A 26325-nucleotide genomic window follows, 5' to 3' on the forward strand; every position below is an offset into this window, starting at 1 on the left:
TAAGGCCCATCTGAGTATAATATACTACACAGAGTTCTAGGAGCCGAAGATTTATTCACCTGTAAATTTTGCAGTGGTGATTCCACGGGACTCAGACTGAATCCCAAACTCTCGACGCTCTGCGGCACCTCCTGGGCCACTTTCTTGTTATTCTTTTTTACGCTTGGTTTCCTATGAATGTATTCACAATTAGAATATTATTATATGATTCCAACGTTATTTATCAATAGACGAATTTTTTAACTTCATTTAATAACTACCCAATATTGAAATCTACTTCCCCACAAATAAAAATTCCTCTTTCTTTAGGGTTTTTCTGTTCATTTCTCATTACACCAAGTGCAATGAAATGTTCTGAACCTCATCAAGTTTTTACCAAAATCACAAGAAGGAATCGAAATATTATAGATAAATGATATAAGTACCGTCGTATCTGCGAGGGTTGCATGGTGGAGTCGTATTGCTCCTGAGGGCTGTCCGGGCCGGGCTTCGCTCTTGGCTTTTTCTTTCCCTTCCCTGCGATGACTGTGGGTTGGCTGATGAGCTGAGGATGTGGGTTCGGAGACGCTGTGGAAGAGGGGAAGTCAGTGCCTGTTGCAAAGAATTAAATCGTATTGGAATATTAGTCGTGATTAGACTCGTAAGACTTATAAAAAATGTGTTTAAAAACATGTATGTAGCTATAACTCCCGTGATCCAATGAAAACGTCCTAAGTCTGTAAAACTTTCCCCTTCAAATGCACACTGTCTCTGATATCAAACACTTACATTCCATTGAAATCAAACTTCTTGAAACTATTTACCTTCGCTAGGAACATCAAAATTTGGAGTTGATAAATTTTTAATAAAATAGGTAAGATATAGAAGTATATATAAGTACCCATCAGGTGGTGATGCTGAGGCGGTCGCGGGCAGTGTTCGTCGAGGAGTCTGACTATGTCGTCGTGCATCCGTTCCTGGGCGACGTCCCGCGGGAGACGGTCCATGTGGTCAGTGATCTCGCGGTTGGCCATCGCATCCAGCAACGCCTTGCACGCGCCGTACGAACCCTCGCGTGCACCCAGGAAAAGAGGTGTCTCGTCCTGATAGAGGAGTGGAAGAACATAAGATAAAATATTTGACAAATTCCTATGGCTAGAACTGAAAATAATTTATTTTCTTAATAGAATTGCAGATATTTAGGTTTAACCCAAGTTGGTATCATATTTAATCAGAAAGTGACATCTACTTATGTATGATCTGTTATCAATACCTTGTCATCTTGAGCGTCTCTGTTAGCTCCGTGGACTAACAGCACGTTGACTGCATCCACGTTATTGACAGCAGCGGCCCAGTGAAGCGCTGTCTTACCACTGTTGTCGGCAGCGTTGATGTCCGCATCCGCGTTGATCAGGTCTTCAACCATACCTTCGATGGCCAGCCTAGAGAAGGAAACCAGCGAATATTAATCTATTCATTTCTATAAAATATGATAATAAAACCAGCTGGAACTGAAAACTATTATATGATAATCTAATATCCAGCTACAAGTTCTAAATGAAAAAAAAAATCAAAAAAGAATTTAGGTCAGAAGATAGATCTTCCAATAAATGCGTGACGTATCAGACCAAGACAGTTGCCAATGACTTACCTGGCAGCCAATATTAATGGAGTGGTGCCATCATGCATCCTCGCGTTCAGGTTGGTGGCCCTGTTCCTCAACAGGATCTGGAACACGCCCATGGCATCCGCAGCCACAGCGGAATGCAGCGGCGTCCGTCCGGTGTTGTCTTGAGAGTTTGCATCAGCACCTGCGTCTAGTAGACGTTTGGCAGCGTCCGCGCGAGCGTATCTATGGAATTTAATTATTTATTGAAAATAATAGTGCTAAAAATTTTAGAAAATTGTTTTTAATTATCAAATAATAAAGATGTCAATTAAATTCATGAACTCATTTTTATTAATTCCTTATAAATTTGATTGTAATTTTTCCTTACCTTGCAGCCAAGTGTAAGCTAGTTTCTCCAGTCTTGTCCATAGCAGCATTAAGCTGAGCTCCTTGTGCTACCAGCTCCGATATGATATGAGCAGTCTGTTCGTCTTCCACGTCCGAGCCAGTATCCAAACCTCCACCTCGTATGGCCGCCACCATGAGAGGCGTCATACCAAGTGGACCGCGGGCGTTCACGTCTACATGACCGTCGTGCTATAGAAGAAAATATTACAAATTTAATGAATGGTAGGTTTAAGATATTAAATATATATATTGAAGAAAAAGTAACTTACGATAGCAGGTGGTGTCATCATACTAGGCGGCACTCTAATATCCGCCGCATCTAAATGTTGCTGCGTCCATACTCTAGGTTCATGACCAGCTTCTTCATAATCAGTAATCGCTGTATGGTCCGACGCGTAGCCTCCTGGTGCTCCATTCGTGTCCCCAGGGCCTCGGGCTCTCTTGGCTCTGGGAGGAGCTGAGCCATCGTCATCCTCATCGGACCAGTGTGGCGGACCCATGTGACCACCATTGATGTCAACGTCGATACATCCTATGGAAGCCTTGTTCAAATTTCTCATTTCCTGTCCATCAGGTCCTCTTCGTCTAGAACGACGTCGGGTTGAGGAGTTGTTGCGAATAAATCCTTCTGGGAACCACGTTATACCAGCGGCACGTTTTCTTTGAGCCGTGACAAGTACCCCAATAAGAAGACCCAGTAAAAGAATCATAATTACACCAATAAAAACGTATTTAGAGTTTGTTGGTAATGGTTCATTGTCCGGAGTATTGACACCTTTTACTTGGAAAATGGGGAAGTCTGGAGATAATGAATGTTTTGACGCTGTTGCTGCCAAGAACTCAGCTGCTTCTCTAGCTGAGAAGAAACATTCGGAACCAGACATTGTAGTACATTTTCGGTTATCAATTTCCAAATAAACTTGAACTCCAGATTGACCTCTCTCTGTGTAGACTATGTGGTGTTTCTTTCCAAATTCGGTATCTTGGAGACCGACGTCTGTCGAACCCTTCCAGGGATATACCATTTCATTGCCCAAGTGATCTCTTTTTATTAGTATGGTAGTCCGTAGTTGATGGCCCAGATCACGTAAAAAGGCTACGGAATTTTCTTTGAACGTAAGCATGTCCATAAGTAATATGACAGACATAACACCTTCAGCTAAATCAGGTGGCTCATTTTCACAATCGAGACCGTCCCAATTACACTCAGCATTATTGCATCCGTAGTCACAATGACCATTGGCATAATGCTTTTGACAATACGCATCGTATACAGGATTACACCTCTGCAGGGATTTCTCGCAGTCTCGACCGTCAAATAAACAAGCCTGTGTATTACATACTTCATTACATTCGCCATTCATAAAAACTTCCCAACATTTAATTGGAGCAGTACAATTCGCCCATGGATTGATACCGAGAGAACAATCATTTCCGTCAAAGTCACATGCATATGTGTTACATTCTTCGTCACAGTGGTGGTCCGACTGTTTTTCTTTGCATCCTAATTTTACACATTGTTCCCTTTGGAATGCTAAGTCTAGTTCTTGCAGAGTTAACGCAGGGTTCTTGCCATACACCCCCGACACGGGACTTCCATAACCACCCCTTGAGTGGGGATCGTGTATTTCACAGATTTTACCCGTCCATTGTCTTGGGCAGTAGCAGAGGAAATCACCAGGTTTATCAATACAGCGAGCTTCAGGATGTTTACACGGACTACTCAGACATTCATTCATAGAATCGATTTCACAGTTAATACCAGATAATCCGGATGGACAGTCGCAAACATAGTCACCGATTTCGGATGTTCGACAGTAGCCACCGTTCTGACAAGGATTCGAGTCACACGCGTAGCCCGAATATTCACAGTTTTTGCCATAAAATCCATCGCCACACAAACACTCATGTCCACCTTGAATAGCCGTGCAAATACCACCGTTTTGACATGGTGAATTAGCACAGAAGTTTACCTTAGCGTCGCAATGCCTGCCCATGTAGCCCGGTTTACAGTTACAGTGATAATCGTTAACGAGCTGTACACAGTCTTGAGTGCCAGGGTTTGAGCACGGGTTTGATAAGCATTCGTTTATATCACCTTCGCATCTAGGACCTACGAACCCAGCAGGACACTTGCATTCGAAACCGCCAACCTTATCCATACAAGTGCCGTTATTATGACAAGCATCTTGTTTGCAGTCGTTGACGTTAATTTCGCATATTTTGCCGAGTGTTCCGAAAGGACAGGAACAGGAGAAGTTGTTTATGAGGTCGTGACATGTTCCGCCATTCTGACACGGATTAGGCAGACAGTCGTTGACGTTAAGTTCACAGTTCTGTCCTTGGAAACCTTTAGCGCATTGGCACTGGTAGGTACCGACGAGGTCTTTACAAACGGCTCCATTCTGGCAGGGGGCGGAGTCACACTCGTTGATTTCTTTCTGGCAGTAGGAGCCCGTGTAACCATCGAGACAATGGCAGCGATGGGAGTTTCCTATATCCTCACAAGAACCGTTGTTACACAACTGCTTTAACTTCACACCTGGAAAATGTTGAAAGAGTGTTAAGGATAATCAATATATTGAAATTATGCTAAGCGGTCACACTAAACTTAACCTCTACATACCTTTCCGTATACTAGCGTCTTTACAAGACACCATCTCGACATCACACAGCTTGCCCGACCAGCCAGGTGAACACGTGCATGTATACTGTGGGCCTTTCTGGGAGCACGTTGCACCGTTCTCGCACGGGTTGTTCTCACACCTGATATGAAATAAGTCCATGAATTGATTTTCAAAATAAAATAATATATTAATGATTATTCGGATTATATAGACATTAAATTTTAGCACGAATGACCGACTATCTTACCAATCCACAAAAGCCTCGCAATGCTTCCCGGTGTATCCGTAAGGACAGTGGCAGGTGTAGAAAGTAACATGATCGTGACATGTAGCGCCGTTGTCGCAGGGTGAGCTATCACACATGTTAATACGAAACTGGCAGTTCGAACCAGTGTACCTAATAAGAAAATTTTTATTAATAATAAGTCGATTATTTTGTGGGAAAGACATCAAGTGTGGAAATTTAATTTTTTGAGTATAACAAAGCTTACCCAGGCGGGCAGGAACAGTTGTAGGAGTTGATGCCGTCTATGCAGGTGCCACCGTTCATGCAGCTAGACTCGGTGCAGTCCTCGTCGTTAGTCTGACAGTTGATGCCGGAGAAACCCAATGGGCAAGTGCAGGTGTAGGAGGCCACGTACTATAAGTATATTGTAAGTAAGTTTAAACAAGTTTAAAGATTTTGCTGTGATTGACGATTAATTTTTAGGTAGATTAACAGTCAGCACACGATGGCAACGTACAATTTATGTTTATATGAACGATGAGTCCGTACTACTGGATCCTAGGTTATAAGGATAAAACTGGTTAAATGAAGAACTGGTTGAATTCTACTCACGGCAAAGCAGTAAGAGTATCCCAAAACAAATAGTGAATTCCATAACTCTTACCTGGTTGCAAGTAGCGCCGTTCATGCAGGGTCGCGACTGACACTCATCTATGTCAACCTCACAGTGTTTTCCAGCGAACCCGCTCGCACACACACAGTTGTAGTCACCTATGCTGTCCAAACAAGTCGCACCGTTCTGGCATGGGACTGCGGAATATTATACAATAAGGATGCCGACCTTCATATAAATCTTAATAGATAGAATCAAATATATTTCATTCTTGCAATCCACGCTATTGTCGGAAATAGGCATAGAGATGAAAAACAAATGTAACATATTTTGCACTCACATGAAGCACAATCATCTGTGTTGATTGCGCAGTCTTTGCCTTCGTATCCTCTCGCGCAGAGACATGCGTAGGAGCCTTCCTTGTTAAGACAGGTGGCCTCGTTATGACAGGGCGCCGTGACCGCACACTCGTCCACGTCCCGCTCACACAGGGCTCCGGTCCAACCCACGGGACACTGGCAAGTGAACTCCGCGTAAGACGCTTCCGCCATGCAGCGGCCACCGTGACGACATCTGTACCAGAAATTAAGTTATTGATAAGCTTTAAGGTCAGTTAAATTTTCCGCTATCGCCCTTATCACGCAGACATCAAAATTATAGAAATGAGACAGTAAAACAGATATGATATGAATAACGAAGAAGATTTTTTATAATAAGCGAGATCCACATTCTGGTCCTTCTTTAAACAACACTTGACGAGAAGTGTTAAATAAAACTGATCTTCATTAATAAATGTAACTCACTGGTTAGGCAGGCAGGGGTCCAAGGTGTTTTCACAATTGCGTCCTGAGTGTGGAGGCTCGCAGACACAGCGGTATCCGTTCACGAGATCAATGCACGACCCGCCATGCAGGCAAGGGTTGCCCGCACAATCGTCGATGTTGGTCTCGCAGTTCACACCTGGATAGAATAATTTATTAATAACCTTGATATATGAAAAGATTGATAAATGTGACTGGTGTTTACAGTGATCTACTAACCGGTGAATCCCAGCACACAGTCACACTTGTAAGCATTCAGTCTATCATGACACGTTCCACCGTGCTGACAAGGGTTCGAGCTACACTCGTCGATATCACGCTCGCATCGCTGACCTGGAGCGATAGTAAAAAGTAAAATTTTGCGTGGAATAATTATCTTATTTCATCACGTACAATGAAACTCGTTATGTTAGGGTTCATGATGTTTATTCACAATAACAACATACCTCCATATCCTGGCAAACAATGACAGATGAACTGGTTGACGCCGTCTTCACAAGTCCCACCGTTGATGCAAGGGTTGGAAGCACATTCGTTGACATCCGATAGACACCTATGAAATATTTAATTATTTAGAGGAATGTTCACTCAAAAGAAGTTTTTGGAAATTTCCAGGTCTAATAGGTCTACTTACCTAGCGTCATAATATCCTCGTGGGCATTCGCATCGGAAGCCGTTGATGCGGTCGATGCATTTGCCACCATTGGCGCAAGGGTTGGACAGACATTCGTTGATATTGGTCTCACAATGTTGGCCAGTGAAGCCCGGGATGCATTCGCAAGTGTACCTGAGTACGTCAATATATTGTTACTACATATTCAGATGAGCTAATTCTTTTCATGTAGACACACGACATGCTTAACAAATTTTGTTATAGTCCTATGAATATATATCCATGCAAATGGATTTTAGACATTATTTCGTATATTGTCTGTGATTTTTCCTAAGTCCTTGGTGTAAAATTTATCAGGATTGATTACATAAATCAATTTCTATAAAATCAGACGGGAAAATTTTAAATTTAGTTTGTATGGAAAGAAGCAAAGAGGAAAACGAAGGTATATTATAGTCAATAATTAAAACAGTCCATTCAGTCGATCACTATATGACCTACATAATACGCAGCAGTAAAAAAAGAAGAAAGCAGTAAAAGTCCATGCTGTAATTGTAAAAGCACTTACTCAAAGTAACTGTTGCTGCGTGGAAGAGAAAAATATACCATTAAAATATATAAAAGAAGAATTTTGATCTTAAAGCTAAAAATACAGCGATAGGAGAAAGAAGAAAGTTTCAAAATATACCCACGCCAGGTACAACATAATACAAATGAAGCAATACAAAGCCTAAAGAAGAATATATTTCTATTACACCAGATAGCAGTATCCGGAATAATTCAACAAATATATATATATAGATCTGTGTACAGAACATTCACAGTACTACCAACCTGTTGATTCCATCGATGCAAGTCGCCCCATTCCTGCAAGGGTTTGAGTAGCATTCGTTGACGTTGATCTCACAGTTGCGTCCAGAGGTTCCAGGCTTACAGCGGCACTGATACCCATCGATGAGGTCTTCACAGTGACCTGAAAATTCAATCGTAGTAAAAACCTTCCTCGATTGTAACATTTTGCACACTTTGCTCTTTAATGTTTTAAAATCGCAGTCCAAAAAAACAGTAATAAACTTGATCATTTAAAATACATCAGCTCACCTCCAAACTGGCACGGATTGGACTCGCACTCGTTTATCTGGGTTTGGCACACGCGGCCCGTGTACCCGGGGTGGCAGTTGCACGTGAAGCTGTTGTCCCCATCTATACATTCGCCGCGATGACACGGCGCCGACAGACAGTCATTAATGTTTGTTTCACACGACATTCCTGCAATAACGAACGTCTAATTATAGCACACAGAGAATGAGTGGGCGGCAGGTGTGGAGGAGATGAAGACATTTTAAGTGGTAAATCATACCCGTGTAACCCGGGGGACATTCGCAAGTGTAACCCGCGATCGAATCGTGGCAGGTGCCGCCGTTCCGACACGGGCTCGAAGCGCAGTCGTCGATGTTCACTTGGCAACGGGCACCTGTGAAGCTGTGAAGGAGAATATGCAAAAGCTATAATCATGCTTAAATTTAAACGGGATTGACATTTGATTTGTATTTCGATAACTATTTATGACTTGATTCTGTCTTATTTTACTTACCCTATAACACAGGTACATCTGAAGGCGTTTATCATATCGTGACAGACTCCGCCGTTGAGACATGGGTTGTTAGCACACTCGTCTATCTCCACCTCGCACTGTGTTCCCGTGAAACCTGCAAGTTTTCGGTGTTTAATATTGATGTCATTAGCATATTATATATATAACTACTTGTAGCAAATGTTCTGTTAGCAAACTATTTATACAACATGTCGTTATCTATCAAAATTTTCCGTAATGTATTGGAGATTAAATTATGATAGTTTTCTTTATTACAGAAGTGTAAAATTGTCAGTCTCATATTATTTACTGGACACTGAACAATGTCCTGAGTTCATAAAACATAATGAATAATGGTCGCAACAAAGTTAGTATATTAACTCGTAAAAGATGTAAAACTTGTCTTTTTACGGCATAAAAATGTATGAGGGACACTCTTGTTGTGGAATGAAAGTGTCCCGTACATCTTAAAAGAGATGTCCATCATTGACTATTACAATATGTACATTTAAATTGCAAAAGGTTATACGACTTGACTCGTTATAACTCGTACTTAGTCTGTTTCAACTTTCAAAGGCTTACTGATATCAGTTTAGTACAATAATAATACAAGAGCTGTAGCATAGGACAATAAAACATTGTGCAAGAATTTGTATAGCTGACATGCCCTATTGAGACCTTATCGTATCTACCAAAATGGTGGTTAGGGAGGGGAGGCCACGCCCTATGCGCGAGCGCATGTCGCGGATTTCCTAGTCGAGGTTCAATACGAAACATGTTAAATAATATTTATATATATTAACAAAAATATATTAAAACATTAGCAAATTTTAAATTTAATATATACCAACCAAACCAATTATTAATTTATAAAGAAATATACATTAAATGTCAATTAAATGGCGACAATAATAGCTGTTTAGGATGCTACAGACATCATTGATAATATGATTTAGAATATTAATTGGTAGTAAAGCATCTATAATCTACAATGAAAAGTAAGTATAATCCGCTGTAATATTGTACCACGCGCGATCGTCACGATTTCGGATCACAAGCCACAATAAGAATGTCCGGCGGCTGCAGGCTAATGCCGGTTTTCTGCGCATATTTGAATGTTTAATGCACGCCTCAGCCTGCGTGTTGACCGGCTTTTTGGACATTCAAATATATCGGTTCGGAGATCGTCATGTTAAAAAACTGAAAGAGCGCCCGTATCTTATGAATAAACTTCGAATCGTTCGAAGACCGACAACGTTATTACATTTCTTTTTGTTGTTTTCCGTTAAGGGATTTCATCTATAACTGGCGACCAAGACGAATTTTTTAGATAATGCTGACGATATAGATTTGATCGGTCAATAATCACTTTTCCCACATTAATTATCGTACAGATCTTTGTATTTAAGAGTGCAAAACAAAAAAATTGCCATCAAAAATCCTCGCGCTTTAAAAATCTTGGACAATTTAAAAATACTTTCTTCATGCCTTGGGTACGTGCAGCTAACGGTCGTATCTTTAGATAAAAAGCAAGTGCAAAGCCCTTAGGGGCATGTTTTATATATAAAAAAAAATATTATGTCGTCAACCAAGTACCAAGTTTGCCCTTATTAGTTCACTTGCCAGACGAGTCTGGGATCACTCAAGCGTGAGATAAGTGCTATAATACGGCAACGTTAAGTCAGCAAATGTTTCTCAACTCTCAGGACATCCGAACGTCTTTTTAATTTGGTACATTCACCAGAACTCAAACTTAAGTGTTAACCATAAAAATTAAATCGCCGTCCTGTGTTAGATGGCGGTTGAATAGAAAGAATTTTTTAATTTGGTGGTATTATATGGGGGAAGGAGAGGCGGGATGGTTCCACTGAGTGGTTTCATCCGCATCATTGCCTCGCTGACATGTTTTGTACTTGACAATGTGTTCAGGTTGTTATGGACATGTGGTCATTAAACTTGCAAAGGTTGTACAGATAAAATACGCTGGTTATAATCAACAATGATGCCACTATTGAAGAATTTTTCTTAAAAGAACAATTCAGATATATGTATATATAGCAGTTTATAATACGTGTAAGGAAATAGAACTGAATGGAAATAAGCGGACTGTAGAGTTTATTTCCATTAGATACAATTGAACTATTTGTTTTATATGAAGCTCTTATTGCTTCCGAATAAAGATTATATTAATGATAAAATGAGTCGTTCTCGCTTCCGTGTACGAACGGGTGCTCGTCATGGGAACGCGCCTAAGGTTGCCGACGTAGAAAATATGATAAAAACATGTGACTAGGATTTAGCAAAGCAAAACATATTTGCATAGCCATGCATATTTACATGTGACCTCATAAAAATAAAAAAATTTCGAAGGTCGATTTAAAACATTAACATATTGTATATGTATAATTTATGCGACAAAAAATAATTAATAAAAATTTTGATATTCCTCGTGGCTTTATTTAATCAATTATAAGATTCATGTCATATTTTTGTATTCGTAACAAAATGTATGAAATTGTTATTTATTTCTTCGCAACCCTAAAGTCCGCAACTTTCACAATCCGTCTGCCTTCGTCTAATGATTATCATCAGAGCATCGCTCTGTCAACTAAGGAGCAAATTGTACCGTGGCTTCGATACCGTTATGTCGCAAATCAAGTATGTTCAGTGCAGACAAGGTAAACATATAAATCCTTTATTACTATATCTATTAATTAAAGACAGATTTTTTGACACAACAACCATCACATAAATTCAGACAGTTCTAAACAGTGTGGAAGGGACAAACAGCGGTCAAATGTGAAGTATTAGCCAACTATGATAGATAAAAAGGACTTACCAGGCATACAGACACATCTAAAGGTGCCGGGATCGTCGAGACAGGAGCCGTCGTTCCTACAAGGGTGGCTCTCACACTCGTTGACATTGGTCTCACAACGAGGTCCAGTGAAACCCACCGAACAGTTGCACGCGAAAGAGCCCGGCGTGTTCACACAGATGCCATCGTGTTCACAAGGAGACCCTACATAGATGAGTAAATGGGACACAGGTTAGTTTTGAATCAACGTTTTTGAATTCTTGGGGATCGTCTTCAGAAAATCCAAGAGAAAGGGCGTGGAATTTTGTAAGATTTTTTAAGATTTTTGCAGCATATTCTCAAGTCACGGACTTAAATCTGTTAAAGGTTGAAAGCCCTTTAGCTGTTAAATCTTCCAGGCTCATGATCTCTTTCATGTATTGTAATGATCCATTACAAAACTTTGGTGTTACAATCCTTTCTTCTTCGGGAACATTATTTGTCTTTTCAAAATGTTTATAAATGTTAATCAATGTTGTGTAAAATCGCTTCTCAGTGTCGAAAATCTTAAAAGGCTCTGTTGATTCAATTTTTGGAGCAATGAGAGCAACTTTTGGGAATAATTTAAGGTCTTCCTTCCCAGGGGCTTGGAGAGTGACGTTAAAAAGAACGCTCGTGTAATTGGCTCCATTACTTAATGTTGGTTTTATTGCTATTTGAGAGTTTTCGTAGCCCATTTTCTTCGCAACGTTCACCATGATTTCATTTGAAATTTCGCCAGGCTTTGCCATCGTCAATTTGTCAATTAATCGAAGTCTCAAATGATTAACACGTTGAACGAACCAACGTCTGCCAGTCTTGAATTGAGATGAACTACTGAAGTGAACTTCAGTATCTCAACTCAATTCAAGACTGACAGACGTTGGTTGGTTCTACGTATTAATTGTTTTAGACTTTGATTAATTTATAAATTGACGATGGCAAAGCCTGACGAAACTTCAAATAAAACCATGGTGAAGGTTGCGAAGAAAATGGGCTACGAAAACTCTCAAATAGCAATAAAACCAACATTAAGTAATGGAGCCAATTACACGAGCGTTCTTTTTAACGTCACTCTCCAAGCCCTTGGGAAGGAAGACCTTAAATTATTCCCAAAAGTTGATCTCATTGCTCCAAAAATTAAATCAACAGAGCTTTTTAAGATTTTCAACACTGGGAAGCGGTTTTACACAACATTGATTAACATTTATGAACATTTAGAAAAGATAAATAATGTTCCCGAAGAAGAAATGATTGTAACACCGAAGTTTTGTAATGGATCATTAGAATACATGAAAGAGATCATGAGCCTGGAAGATTTAACAGATAAGGAGCTTACAATCTTTAACAGATTTAAGTCCATAACTTGGGAATATGCTGCAAAAAGATTAAAAAAAAACTTGCAAAATTACACGCCCTTTCTCTTGCATTTTCTGAAGACGATCCCCAAGAATTCAAAAACGTTGTTTCAAAACTAACACAGGTTTGAAATTTTAGTTCAATAACGAAACAAAGGCTGGAATATTAAGGTTTGGCATCTAGAGCTTATACTTAATAAAGGATTTTAACGTTTTTATTAATATTATAAAACAGAGTTGCTAGTGATAATATGGGTTTAACATTAAGCATAAAGAACCTGTTCAAGAAACTATTAAATTTATGTTTCTTACCCTGTTCACACTCATCGATGTCCTCCGAGCAATCCAAACCCTTATATCCAGATGCACAGGAACACGTATAGGAACCGTTAATGGGGCTCGTGTCGCAGATGGCATCTGCGTGGCAGGGGTTGGACGTGCAAGCATCATCCAGGTGACAAAGAAGACCTGGTTGGAAAGAGGAATATTTGGCGATTAGATAATGTAGTGATAAGCATAATTTAAAGATAAACTATTTTACTTGAGACAAATTCTTTAGGCGTGTTCTCAAATTCGATAGTTTTCAAAATTCCAGGAGTGCACGTAGAAGTGGACGGTGATATAAGATTATTACTGTAATTTAAAACTCACCAGTTTTCCCTGGAGTACACTTGCAGTAGAAGGCTCCAACACGGTCTATGCATGTGGCGCCGTTGAAGCATGCCGCTCCAGCACAGTCATCGATATTGACAGAACACTCTGGACCAGTCCAGCCATTCACACATATGCAGGAAAATCCTCCGACGGAATTCGTACATGTTGCTCCGTTCTGACATACTAGAGGTCTGTGGAGAGAATCAATATTGAGTTCCATAAGTTTAGGGTCCCATGCTATTGACAGATTGTTTGGTCCTAGTTTATAGGAGCAGCTAATATTTAACTTCAAGTTTCTTGGAATATTATTGTAGAATGTCCTTATTTTTTAGAGAGTTTCAAAAGAATAGATTCTGTATTGAACTATTAGGTACGTATGTATATATATGTTTGCGGATGAGGATAGAAGCTTTCATCACATATATTTAAATTTATTAAGGACTAATGAATAGCATTAAATTCTATTCAACTAATATTACTTGAATGGAGTGGATTTTTAATTCATTTTGAAAGTCTATACTAATAAGACGAACTTCAGTTGGCTTGTTTAAATTCACGCAATATCAGAATGTGCACGCTAACAATGAGCACTTAACTCCCGTAAGGAAGTTTTGGGTGAAATGTCCGAAAAGGAGCCGGCTCATAACGACATCTCGGAGGACACGTTTTAAACGTGTTTGAAGCCAATTAAAATATCACTTGTTAGTAAATTAATGGACAGTCCTGTAATTTCTCGTGCCACCATACTCGGTAGTCGCCAATCATAAAATTCTTTGAATAATCAAAACATATCTCACTGAAATTCATGTCAACATAATTGTTTTTTAAATGTGATTTATTAAATTTCAAGTATAACGAATCTATAAATAATCGTCATTAATTCTTAATTAAGTAAATTGTAGCTTTTTGATTATATTACATGGTTCTACAATTGGAGGCATTTAGTATATGAGGTCATAGATAAGTTAGACCTGTTTCCCAAGCCAAGACCTGAAAGCCGTTAAGGTGTGCCACGGGCGCGTGCAGTTCATAACATATCTGATCTTTATACTCTCGTTATCACAATTATAATTAGGGTTAATACCTTAGTTTGCCTATTTCGATGAATACAAATAATGTTAACATATGTATATAAAAGTCTTACGTGTAACTTACGTCATCTAGTCTAAACATATTTAATTTCTGTTTTACTGTCAAAAAGAATACTACAACAATACGTTTATGATAGTAAATAAGTATTGAACATTTCCTAACAGCATACTTATTCTAGATAGGCAAACATTCATGGGAGTATGCGTCCCTTGAGCCTCAATGAAGCCCAGTGGCAACGACCCGACACGGAAGGCATTTGCCATCGAAGTCATCATCGTTAATCACTTATTTCATCTTGCTTATTTTACTTTTATCAATTCCATAGCAATCACTACAACTGTACTTTACACGTAGCGAATTAAATGTTAGGTACATATTTATCTCATACGAAAATGTGCGTTCAAATTATTGCGCATAACGGAAAGAACTGGATGGTTATATTGAGTGATCATCAAATATGAATATTTACAAAATATCCAAAGCTCTATGGGAGGGTATGTGTATAGCGATCTCATGTAATTATGAATAACAAAGCGTCCGTCAAAGCGCTGTAATTTATCGCCCACCAACAGGACCGCATGTTTGTATAGTAACCGACTCCAGGACTGTAAAATTAACCTTTGTAACTTTGCTCACGACGTATTTTTTATGGATAAGACGTCTGTGTTACCCGACATAGACTACATTAATTACAAGACCTCTTCTAAATAAACATCAAAACTAATAGACCCGTAGCTCAATCAAACAAAATAATTGCTTCGAAACGGTCAGCCTTTAAAATCAGACGTTGATTTGAAGTATGACAAACGGAGAATTATACTGTGGACATTGAAGGAGTCGGTGATTGAGTAGCTGTCTTGTCGCGGAGCATAACGTATATACTCAATAAACTTTCCCAAAACAAGCAACGTCGTAGATCAGTGCTGCCATATAAGAAAATAAGTGTGTGGGGTTATGAATAATTGATACTATATTAATCGCTAGCCATTCTGATACCAATTGTAATTGATTTAACAGCATCCTTGACGCACGGGGTGATTGTGATGTTTTTAATGTTGCTTTGTAAATTACAACGCGTTCTATGTACAGTATTTATTGATTAATGTTCGTTAGATAACACAGAATTGAATGCCGACCAGCTACCGCCGTCTCTAGCTAATGACTGTACGTTACGCGTAATGGAGACGGCGTTTTACAACTTCTCTATGTAAATTAATTTAGATATTTCACTATTATTTATATGTTTTATTATGCATGAATTTATAAAATGTATCTCTTTTCGAAATATTATATTTCACAATGTATTTAAAACGTATTTTCGTAAAAGCGAATCGAAAACATTTCAAGTTTAACCAGTTCTTAATCGTCAAAGATATCATTGCATGTTTGTTTTTTATAACCATTAATAAAGAGATTGTACACAAGATAAGAGATTTCAAAATATCATATTTAAATTAATGTCATCTGTTAGCGGATTTCTACTACGCGTATGATGCATGTAATATATATATTTTATATAGATTATAATAAAAATTAAAATATTATTTATTTTTAATTATTATATGATAATACAGAGAATTTCTTTAAATAAATAAGTCGTTTCCAACCGCTTTATTCAATTATCAAATCTAAACATTGTCCTTACATTCCGAAAGCAATTAAAAAACATTAGCTACCGCTCTTAAAAGTGTTCTTATCTCTCAACTTCTCGGCTACTCTTTTATACAATGATATTTATCTGAAAACGTTCCAATAGCAGTAATTAATAAAATAATTCCGTGTGCCGCGGTGTCGCCTCATGAATAAACATGTTAACTTTCTGTGGAGGTATTCATTCGAATGTTTGTGACGGACGGAATCACAGAGAGGCAGGCTTACGATCGCTTCTAATTCGGAATTGATTTTGTTTTCAATGTTTTGTTGGAAAATTCTTCTTTAGACTGTTATAAAAATCCACTTTGACGAACGAACACTGTTTATGGAAAGGTGAATTAAGATGTTTTTTACGTCGCAATGCGCCTGACTAAATGACTGAAGCTCATTTCGATTTCTATATTATTTTACTTATTAGTTTTAATTTCTTACTATTTACATCGTTAAGGATATTTTAGAGAAACTATAAGTCCTTTTCTTCTGATCGGAAAATATAAAATTTTCATATATGTATACAAAACCTTACACTACTTGTATCGCAGTCCTATAGATGAGTAATAATTCTTTTTTTTATAATAAAACATTCTTTATGTGTAACGTAATGTATCCAACAGCGATCTGCCCATAAGATTGATTGCAAATGTGTCTCAAGTATTTTAAAACCCGTTAAGGAATCGCATGTCTTTTACTATAAATCATTACTTATTGATTACCTTCAAGCACCAAGAAGGTAACAGAACCACTATATAAGATTCCGCAGCGTCAAACAAGGATCATTTTCAAATAGAATTAACCGACGACTTCAAACGAAAAAAGTCCTTTTCCTTATCTATATTAAAGAATGGAGAATGTATCAATTACAGAACGTTTGTCCCAAGAATGCTAAAATTAAGATGAAATTAATAAAATTCCCTAATGCCATACAATGTATAACGTTGATACAGAACCTTGTATAAAATTTTCACGTGATTTGTCAGGAAGCAAAATTAGAAGATATTCTATCTACACTAATAAGATTAAGAAAGTTTTAAAAAAATGCCTTTAAAAACAAATGTTTGTGTAAAATAAATAAGTCGAATTAAAACCTCTCATAGAGTCGACGCGTAAAAATACAATCGAGTTCTGAACTTTTTCAATTAATGGTTTAGACCGAGCAATAGTTTCGTTTCGTTTCTTAAATTTTATAACCCAAAAAATACTAGATTAATTCACACTTCGTATTTGTTTATACAATCCACATAGAAAGATAAAGGCCAAAACCTTTAGGACAGACGAACATAAAGTTATATGGTCATAATAAAATATATAGTAAAAATTTTACGACGCTGGGATCGCCCAAAGTTCTCTGACACCCCTGGAACCATAATCATTATCACCCAATGCTGACAGAACTTGTAATTTAACAGATTATTATCAAACAGACATACCGACACCTATACCACCTATTTGGAGGCTCCATCCCCCCCTTCTCCCCCGTTTTATACATACGCTTCAACGGTTATTGAATCAAAAAATAAACAAATGTGTTTTAGTAACCCGATATTGCGCATGGTCTATCTGTTACGTTTTACGTGCCAGCGGCTCGGATAGGATGTCATTATCCTATAAGGTAATAGGCAAACGAATTTGGATCCATTTGCATGTAGTGAAAGCCCAAAATCCCTTAACGATGGATATGAAAAAAGAAAGCGACTATTTGAAGTGCTTTAGTTTGCTTCGACAATTTTACCCTGCCAGTTGATGGGGTTATATTAAATTATGTCTTATTTCCTAACGATAAAGTCTTAATTTCTGTGATAGTTTTTATACGACAACCTAAGAGGTTTGCGTCTGGCGGTTAGAGATATCAAATTTTGGAAACATGACGAATATAAAAAAGAACAAAATTTCAAAGTTCAATGAAAGCAGCGCCATTACTTCGTCGTTGTGATATAATGATATAATTGAATCATTATCTCCCACACAAAAAGTTACACTATTTGGACGTTATATATTTTTTCGTTTACCGAAACAATGCCACCATACATCCACGTACAACACAAATTGCGAGGACAATAACATTATTTCGATACTAAAATGTCCTTTATTGCGACAGTTTAATAACTATATTCGTAACATCGGCTTCAACAAATTAATCGCAATGCGGGTACACGGAATACATATAGAAAATCAACTCACCTCAAGGCGCATTCATCTACATCAGTTTCGCAGAAGTTGCCGCTGAACGTCGGCGGACACTCGCAGGTGTAGGAGTTGAGGCCGTCCACACAAGTGGCGCCGTTCTGACACAGATGTCCCGGACAGTCATCGATGTCGATCTCGCAGTTCTGACCCCGGTAACCTTAGCGGATATAACAATAAAATTAACCTTAATATTATAAATTCAAATATTTAAAAGCTATTCGCTGGCTGGGTTAGATATATGGCCACTGATTTACAGACTTGAGAATTTTATAACATTACAGTCACGCAAGATATATATAAAAATACAATAATACTTTATGTGTATGTATGTAACACTTAATAGGAAACTCATTGAGATTGACGGGACAACAAGTTCCAGTGTGGCAACATTAAAATCAGTAACAAGTGCCTCCACTCAACAAACTAACTCTATCGAGATATCAGAATATCACTTTTCTCTTTACTAATTGAAGCAACAGTCGACCAGCGATCCACAGTGAGGACGATTAGCAACTCGGCAAAGTCATTACCTTCATTAGACCGACTGTTCCCACGGACACATGTGTTTGTTTATGACAACACTACGAAATCTATCGCCGGCTTCTGTTTTATTTTTATGGTATCTCGTCTTGTGTATAATAAAATTTGGCAACACCATCAGTAACATTAACGTAGCACATGTTACTTAATGTATCACAGGTTTTAAGAATTAAAAACGTTAGCCCCGATGTGGTTATGAAATAAGCTTTTTATACGAAACAACCAGAGGAACCGTTTGTATTACGCGTTCTAATAAGCGGTATCGGACCATAGAAAGTTAAATGGATATCTAAAAAAGCCAACAAGATATTATAACAGAAAATAAAATCAAATAATTTGTTATTAAACAGAAAGATATCGATTTTTAAAGTAAATTTTAACACCATAACCATAAATAAATACGTTCATAGAATGTCTTTATAATAACCATAACTAACAAGTGCTCTATAATATTATACAAAATAACAATATTTTGAAAGCTATCACATAAACAATGATTACTTTGACCAGTCGGTTCAATTGGATGGTAAAAAAATATCAAATTGTATTATAGGCCTTATACAGGACTAGATAGAAGCTACAATCCGGTAACGTAATTAACATACAGAAATGAATTCCTGATAGTTTACACTATTTATGTTGAATAAACTCAAAGTCTGTATTGAGGGTATTGGTATGATTTGACGCTATTACCATATGGTGTGAGATCGTGTCCTCCCTTCTTTCCCATACATATGAACAAATCATTAAAATACGGAAGCTGCTCCGAGCTGTCTTCGTCTGAAGTGGGTATTAGATTAATTGATTTAGTTTAAAAACGACAATAATAATTATTTTTCTTGCTAGGTAAATAAAGTGTTTCTGTCGTTGTTGAATACTTTAGCAATATTAAATGAAAGTTTTTCCTGTATCAATACTAGCTTGCGTCTAGGTAAAGTCCAAACGTGTGACACCGTCCTTATCAATATATAATGGTAACACAATTATTGAATATGTTCGTGTATTAAGTAGGAAATGACAAGTCTTTAGAGTTTTAGAATTAATGACCGCCATAAATTCGAAGACCAGCCGTCTCAGACAGATTAAAGAATCTAAAAAAAATTATCTCCATAAATTACCACCGATACATAGGATTTAATATTTCTTTGATTTTGATTAAAATCTCCTCCGTGGACTTTAATTTTCATTAAGAATGAGTTATTTTTTAGGGTTCTTATAATAAAGACTAAAACGTGGTATTACTGGTAATTACTCTCGCTGGTTTTATTAATGTTTTTTTCTGTCATTGTCACATCGGAGTGTTACATTTGAAATGACATTTAAAGTGCAAAAGTAACAAAAATTACACGGAATCTTATGAACCATATAATTTTGGGATATTATAATAATATGTTTAACGATTTTTGCATTTTTTTGGAGTTGAATAGTGGATCTTATTATTAAGAACTAGTGTCGTTATTTGCATGGACTAGTGCGAGAAAGCGTGCAGCATCGGCAACCGAAATGTCTTACGACATCACCAGCGACTCCGCGTCTATTAGCCTAATATGAATTACAAAGCAGACTGTTTCAGCGATTCGCGTTAATTTTTATTTCAATTAGAGTGTATTTTGTAACAATCTCATAAGTTCTGTAGAAAAGTTGCATGTATCCTTACAATGAGTGCTTGTATTGTAATGCCCATGTTTAGGTTAACATATTTATCCCAGCATCTAAAGTAGACGTTAAATTAATTAGAACATTTGATACATTCTAGCTTCGATGAGAAACTTCCATCAAGATCACACCTCTGGAAGATAAATAACATATGGCATCTGTGGGAAGATAGCTTTAGATAATTCTTAAACAAACTCCAGACTGATTTAAATGAGATAGAATGGCATCGATACACGGAATTACAAATAAAAATGTAATGCAAAATTATTCTTTTTCAACAATAATTACTTAACGCACTTTTATTTTCGACCTAATTTTTCATCGAATTATCGTGCGAAACTAAAGAACAACCAGTGATATATTAAAGTCCCGTAACATGAAATAATCTAAGTTTGAGCAACCTTTAATCCTAGTTAATTCATCGTTACAAGAACGTAAAATATTAGCTAATACATTCGTATAGATATTTACAAGCGGTTCGTATTTTATAGCGAGTCGTGGTCGCCCCGGGCTTGACCACAGACTAGCTACAACCATTGTAGACACGCAACGTACATTAACCTATTGTTGGAACTTTCTCATGGAAAATATTAATGTTGCGATGTGATAATATTATCTAAATTCACTTAATCTATGCAACTGATAGGATTAAACGAGCACGTTATTTAAACAACACTATTCCTCACTCTTTGCAATGAAATTGTTCTCCATGATTGTTTGTTTTTGCGTCAGGTTTTGTACTGTCTATACAATTACAGTCTCTGTTTGTTTCGCGTTGCGAAATGTTCTAAATATGCTGGAGAAACTATCCTGCGGTCATGATGCTTAACGAGAATGCTTTGATTAAAAACGATTGTAAATTGCTCAAGATTAGTAACCCATATTAGAATTTGGATAATGTCAATACGAATTACGTAAATTATATTGGAATTCTAAAATCTTTGTATCCGTAAACGTAAGCGTACATTTGTTACAAACGAGGAACAATTTAAGTTGTATTTGGTGGTAAGTGAATAGATAGCGTTACCACAAAATGATTGTCTCGTACTAAGTAACGAACTGATAACATCGGGTTGCAAGGTAAATGGCTGTAGGTCAGAGGTCGGGAAGCAAATCAATGACGGCCGGAAATTATTGATCTCGAAATATATTGGACCGCTGATAGGAACCTTTTATACATAATATACGATGTTTGTTTAAGATTATTGTGTTGTCGAAACTTATTATTTAATATTCTGTTAGAAATTAATTACACAGCAATGTTAAATAATAGAAAATGGCAATCGATAAATATTACACGGCAATTATGATATTGCGTCATTTGTTAATTGTTATTTAAGAACCGTTAAATAAAGATTTTTAAATTTATTCGATCGAAGTTATTACGAAACTATATAAAGTGACCACATTTATATTTGGTAATATGTATTTGCAATAGCAATAGGAAACGTGACTCAGTCCACTAAATGCTGGGCATTCGACACCGTTTCGCTTTTAATATTATAAATAATTTAACGCTTGTGTTTTTGCCGGCTATGGACTGTTAGTTACCAAAATTTTATGGTATGTTTATAGCTATATAATACATTATTGCGGAACTTACAATAATCCGTATAAAATAAACTCACCGGCAGGACAATCGCATTCGTAACGCAACTGATCCATTTGCGTGCATCTGCCTCCATGCAGACAGGGAGACGGTTCACAGGGCACATATTCTGTATCACAGTCTCTGCCTGTGTATCCTGGCTCGCAAACACAGGTGTACGATCCCAGGGTATTGAAGCATCTCCCGTGATGACAGGGTCCGGAACCACTGGAGCATTCGAAGACGTCTTCGGTACACCTGGAGCCAGTGAAGCCTGGTGGGCAAGCGCAGGAGTAACCTGCAGCAGTTGTGTTATCGGCCACGCATCTTCCGCCATTCCTGCAAGGCTGGGACGCGCAGTGGTCTTCGTGGGAGCATTCCTCACCTAGTGGAGCAGTAGAAAGAGATGGTTTAGAAAAAAATAGTCGAAATACTAATATTGCTAATATTATTTAGGTTTAATTCTCAACTGGGTATTATTCCTCCGTAAACAAATGGCGTTTGTCAGAACTTTTTCTCGTTACATACAATAAATCTATGTGTGAAATGCTCAGTTGTTTGAGAACGAGACAATTAGCAGATCATAAAATTACATGACTTTCGTTATATCTCATTATAATTGGTAGATATAAAAGGTTTTTTACAACAATTAAATGTATAAACTCAAAAAAGATTCTTTTTGACTCAATGTTCATAAATAAATTTCTAATACTAAGTCGAAAATTAAACGATTTTACCGACCAATTTCATTAGTCACTGGTCCTATGTTATTGAGTATCACATAAAATACCGGTATTTAATAAGACAACACTCACTGACAAACGCGACTGATCAAATCGGTAATATATTTATATATAACAAGTTTCTAAACGCATAATCTCCAAAACAAGCCCAACAGGGCCTAAATAGTCACAATGTTGTATCGAAAATCATAAAATGCCTATAAATTATAATTATTTAGCTCCTCGACGACAAAATTTACTGTTAATGTATTTAATGAAATTTTTATTAATAATAAACGGCGTCTTTTTTACTTGGGTGTAATTTGGTCGATAGCAGCTTCTTGTATTGGTAACACGGACTGAAATGTCTGGTTTATTTTAAATAACTCCAATCAAGCCTTTACGCAACGTGTCAGAGCTGAGCATCTTAAAAATTTAGTACAGAAATATATTATGAAATGACACGTGATGAGCATGCTTCATAATAATTTATGAGCATCCAATTAAACGAGATTATCAACATAAATATGCATCGTTTGAAACGTTCGGAATAATAAAATTCGTCAGCGATTAAATTGAAACGCCTAGCTGAGTAATCGGCTCGCGTTAAATGACACCAGGAATTTGGTTTGATTGGTTCAAACAAGCTCAATTGATGTTATGTTCACAGCACGAATCAAATAAGGATCAATACATACATTCAGCTGTACGTGTAGCTGCTGACCAGCGGAGTGTATATAATGAAATTATACCCAGTAATTTGATATCACCCACCAATATATATTAGGGCCAGTTCAATATATTCTTACGAACCAAAATTCTTGGAAAGAATCCCGTTTTAATAGATTATATGATAAAGTGTTTTCAGTAAAACAGCCAATGCTAACAAATGCTCTATCTAATGGTAAGCCTATTATAAAGTATTGTGAAGAGGAAGTACAAATTGCAGTAACTAGTGACTTTCACCTCATATCCGCTGTGAGTTACAACTTATTGTAATTTAAAGAAATTACACAAAGTATTTTTCGTAAAAAATGTATATGAAAAATATCATTAAATGTAATAGTCATACATTTTTATTGGCAAAAATGTTAAAGACATGTTCGCTTTCTAGGATTTGCATACATTAAACTTGCATTTGAAAGAAGTATCCCAAGAGATATTCTAAAAGAGATGTCTTTGTAACTAATTTATTTTTTTATTTTTAGTATAATACTCTATATTCATTATGAAAATCGTCCACAAACCGCACCTTTTTATGATATAAGTTAAGTTATAATGATTATCAGTTTATCAACGGTTCCATATCCTTCGTTTGTTTCTCTAACAATGTGACGTAACGCCAATTATCTCAGCAGATCTTTATCTGGCCCAGCATCAACTCGGCTCCCTTTGATTGTGCCTAGTTACTGTCTAGCGATCGCTTCAACTAACATTGGAAACGCCCGATTTTGACCGGAAAATAACACTTACTGGTGATTATTATTTCGTTCTCAGTAACTTTTAAATATATATATATTGGAATATCTCGCTACGTATTCTGACTTATTTTACTAGAAAAATATATGATAAATTAATTATTACCTCCAGCAGTTTAGTATTAAACAATGTAATCGTTGAATTCATATATTCTTTTAATTGTACAGTTTTTTTTTTTATCAGAACAAAGAACGAAAAACGAATTGAAAGCTGTGTTTAATTGCAAGAGTCACAAACACAGAACTTGTTGGCTTCATTTCTGTTGATAGTATAATTACGCGTGTAACCAAATTTGTGGGGACGATTAAACTAAACACCACATGGAATTTGAACTTTATTTACATGCACTGAGAAAGCACATTTCACGTGAGTTATAAGGTTGAATTGAAAGGAAATTCATAAAGTTAAGACAACTTTCAAAATTAATAATCACCAGTTTTGATCTCTAATTGATTAATTCAACAGAGGGTATTAAATTCATTTTTAACTCATAATTTAAACAATTCTACGTCTGATTATTTATTACAATATGCGGAATGTCTCCAGACAGTCCAGGTGTTTGTTGTCTGAACGTTAGATCGCTGTATGTTTATTTATCTATTACACGTTTACTCAGGAACACAAAGCTTAATTAAAGTCACATTCAGTTCCGCAATTTATTAATACATTGTCCATGCACCTGTATTGTAACTATTCGGTATCCGTATACGGCTATTATCCGATGAGGATCTAATGAGTACTCATCAGATAACTATCGCGTTTGAGTTTCATAAACGCCGTCATATTTCAAACGGTAATACCATTGTACTGTCATATTAAAATTTATTCGCTTCCCTACAGACCCATTCAAAATTCCATGTGAATAAATAATCCTTCGTTTGGAGAACATTAACGAAATAATATATAATAATAGCAGTGACGTAAAACAATGCCATTTAATAAATACATTGGAATATTCTTACAGGTGACTAATACAATGTATATGAATCAACAGATGTCTATCCAATGATCGTACCTGTATAACCTGGAGGGCAGTCGCATTCATAAGTGAACAATGACGTCAGTCGGCAGGTCGCACCGTTCAGACACGGCGCGGAGTCACAAGCGGCCGGCACTCGTATCTCGCACAATGATGCACTGAATCCCAATGGACAATCACATGCGAACGAGGGCGGAGCGCCTCCGACGCCCGGTCGCACCCTGCATGAACCCCCATTCTGACAGCGAGGACTCGATTCACTGTGGCAAGGGTTCAGATGCTGGCAGAACTCGCCGGCGTAACGAGACGTGCAACTGAAATTAAATAGACAATTAGTTATGATATCATATACTTTCCTAAAAGTACCTTAATATTATTTCAGAATTTTATGTAACTAACTTATGTGTAAAAATCTTTCATAGATTTCTATACGAGAGAATGAACGAAGTAAAACTAATCTAAAAACAATCAATGTAAGCGAGATAAGATAAATCTAAAAGATCTTAAACTAAAATAGGTTTCCATTAAGTTTTCTAATTTAGCTTTAATACGAAAACCACGTAAGTATGTAGCTGTTTGAGAGCTACCTGCACTATGGATTAAGGACATGGGATGAACACGCTCCAGCCACTGTAGCACTATCTTGTCCGCAGACCGCGCACCTCGACTCCAATAAATAAGAGAGATACGTCGAGACACGGTCCCGTGACACTCGCCTCCAACTTTATATTCCAAACCTTATTTTAGTGTAGATTTTGTATTTCAGTTTCAATATAATTTAACTTAAAGAATGAAAATCCTTTCATTGCCTTATAGCTTCTTCTAACTTATGGGAGTCTAGATGTTGTAGCGACGTCTTACTTTAAAAAATTTGCAATTAAATTTCAATTCATAGCTTTGACGTGAGACTTGGGGCTAGTACCAACGAAAGTGATTACATTATTTACTCTAAACTTCTAGCTGATATTTGTAAAGTTAAGTAAATTTTATGTGTGTTGTATAAATATTTAAAAACGACTAACATTTTACGAAATGTCGCAATTTCATTTCGTCTAATTAATATAAACATAGATTATCTAGGATGAGGTTCACGC

The 26325-nt window shown here is 37.0% G+C and overlaps 1 protein-coding gene across 4 annotated transcripts in view; it reads right to left on the minus strand.

The window, feature by feature from the left end:
* The window catches only part of LOC116766893 (neurogenic locus Notch protein), a 70339-nt gene that overhangs the window by 3309 nt on the left and 40705 nt on the right, over positions 1 to 26325 (minus strand). For 2 of the 4 annotated variants that reach the window (XM_061527046.1, XM_061527045.1), the window contains exons 3-29: positions 25268 to 25545; positions 22092 to 22436; positions 18262 to 18424; positions 13336 to 13529; positions 12997 to 13152; positions 11330 to 11512; positions 8491 to 8605; positions 8257 to 8378; positions 7998 to 8165; positions 7731 to 7869; positions 7465 to 7479; positions 6918 to 7070; positions 6730 to 6836; positions 6503 to 6616; positions 6266 to 6422; positions 5803 to 6035; positions 5514 to 5659; positions 5115 to 5263; positions 4871 to 5020; positions 4623 to 4762; positions 2266 to 4538; positions 1977 to 2185; positions 1631 to 1831; positions 1253 to 1421; positions 881 to 1082; positions 426 to 591; positions 60 to 171 (exon numbers count right to left, since the gene is read on the minus strand). In XM_061527046.1, the coding sequence (XP_061383030.1) occupies positions 60 to 171; positions 426 to 591; positions 881 to 1082; positions 1253 to 1421; positions 1631 to 1831; positions 1977 to 2185; positions 2266 to 4538; positions 4623 to 4762; positions 4871 to 5020; positions 5115 to 5263; positions 5514 to 5659; positions 5803 to 6035; positions 6266 to 6422; positions 6503 to 6616; positions 6730 to 6836; positions 6918 to 7070; positions 7465 to 7479; positions 7731 to 7869; positions 7998 to 8165; positions 8257 to 8378; positions 8491 to 8605; positions 11330 to 11512; positions 12997 to 13152; positions 13336 to 13529; positions 18262 to 18424; positions 22092 to 22436; positions 25268 to 25545 (6559 nt within the window). The remainder of the gene's footprint in view (positions 1 to 59; positions 172 to 425; positions 592 to 880; positions 1083 to 1252; positions 1422 to 1630; positions 1832 to 1976; positions 2186 to 2265; positions 4539 to 4622; positions 4763 to 4870; positions 5021 to 5114; positions 5264 to 5513; positions 5660 to 5802; positions 6036 to 6265; positions 6423 to 6502; positions 6617 to 6729; positions 6837 to 6917; positions 7071 to 7464; positions 7480 to 7730; positions 7870 to 7997; positions 8166 to 8256; positions 8379 to 8490; positions 8606 to 11329; positions 11513 to 12996; positions 13153 to 13335; positions 13530 to 18261; positions 18425 to 22091; positions 22437 to 25267; positions 25546 to 26325) is intronic. The other 2 variants (XM_061527048.1, XM_061527047.1) reach the window with 2 other exon arrangements.

The sequence above is a fragment of the Danaus plexippus genome (assembly GCF_018135715.1).
Source record: "Danaus plexippus chromosome 3 unlocalized genomic scaffold, MEX_DaPlex mxdp_34, whole genome shotgun sequence".
Lineage (NCBI taxonomy): Eukaryota > Metazoa > Arthropoda > Insecta > Lepidoptera > Nymphalidae > Danaus > Danaus plexippus.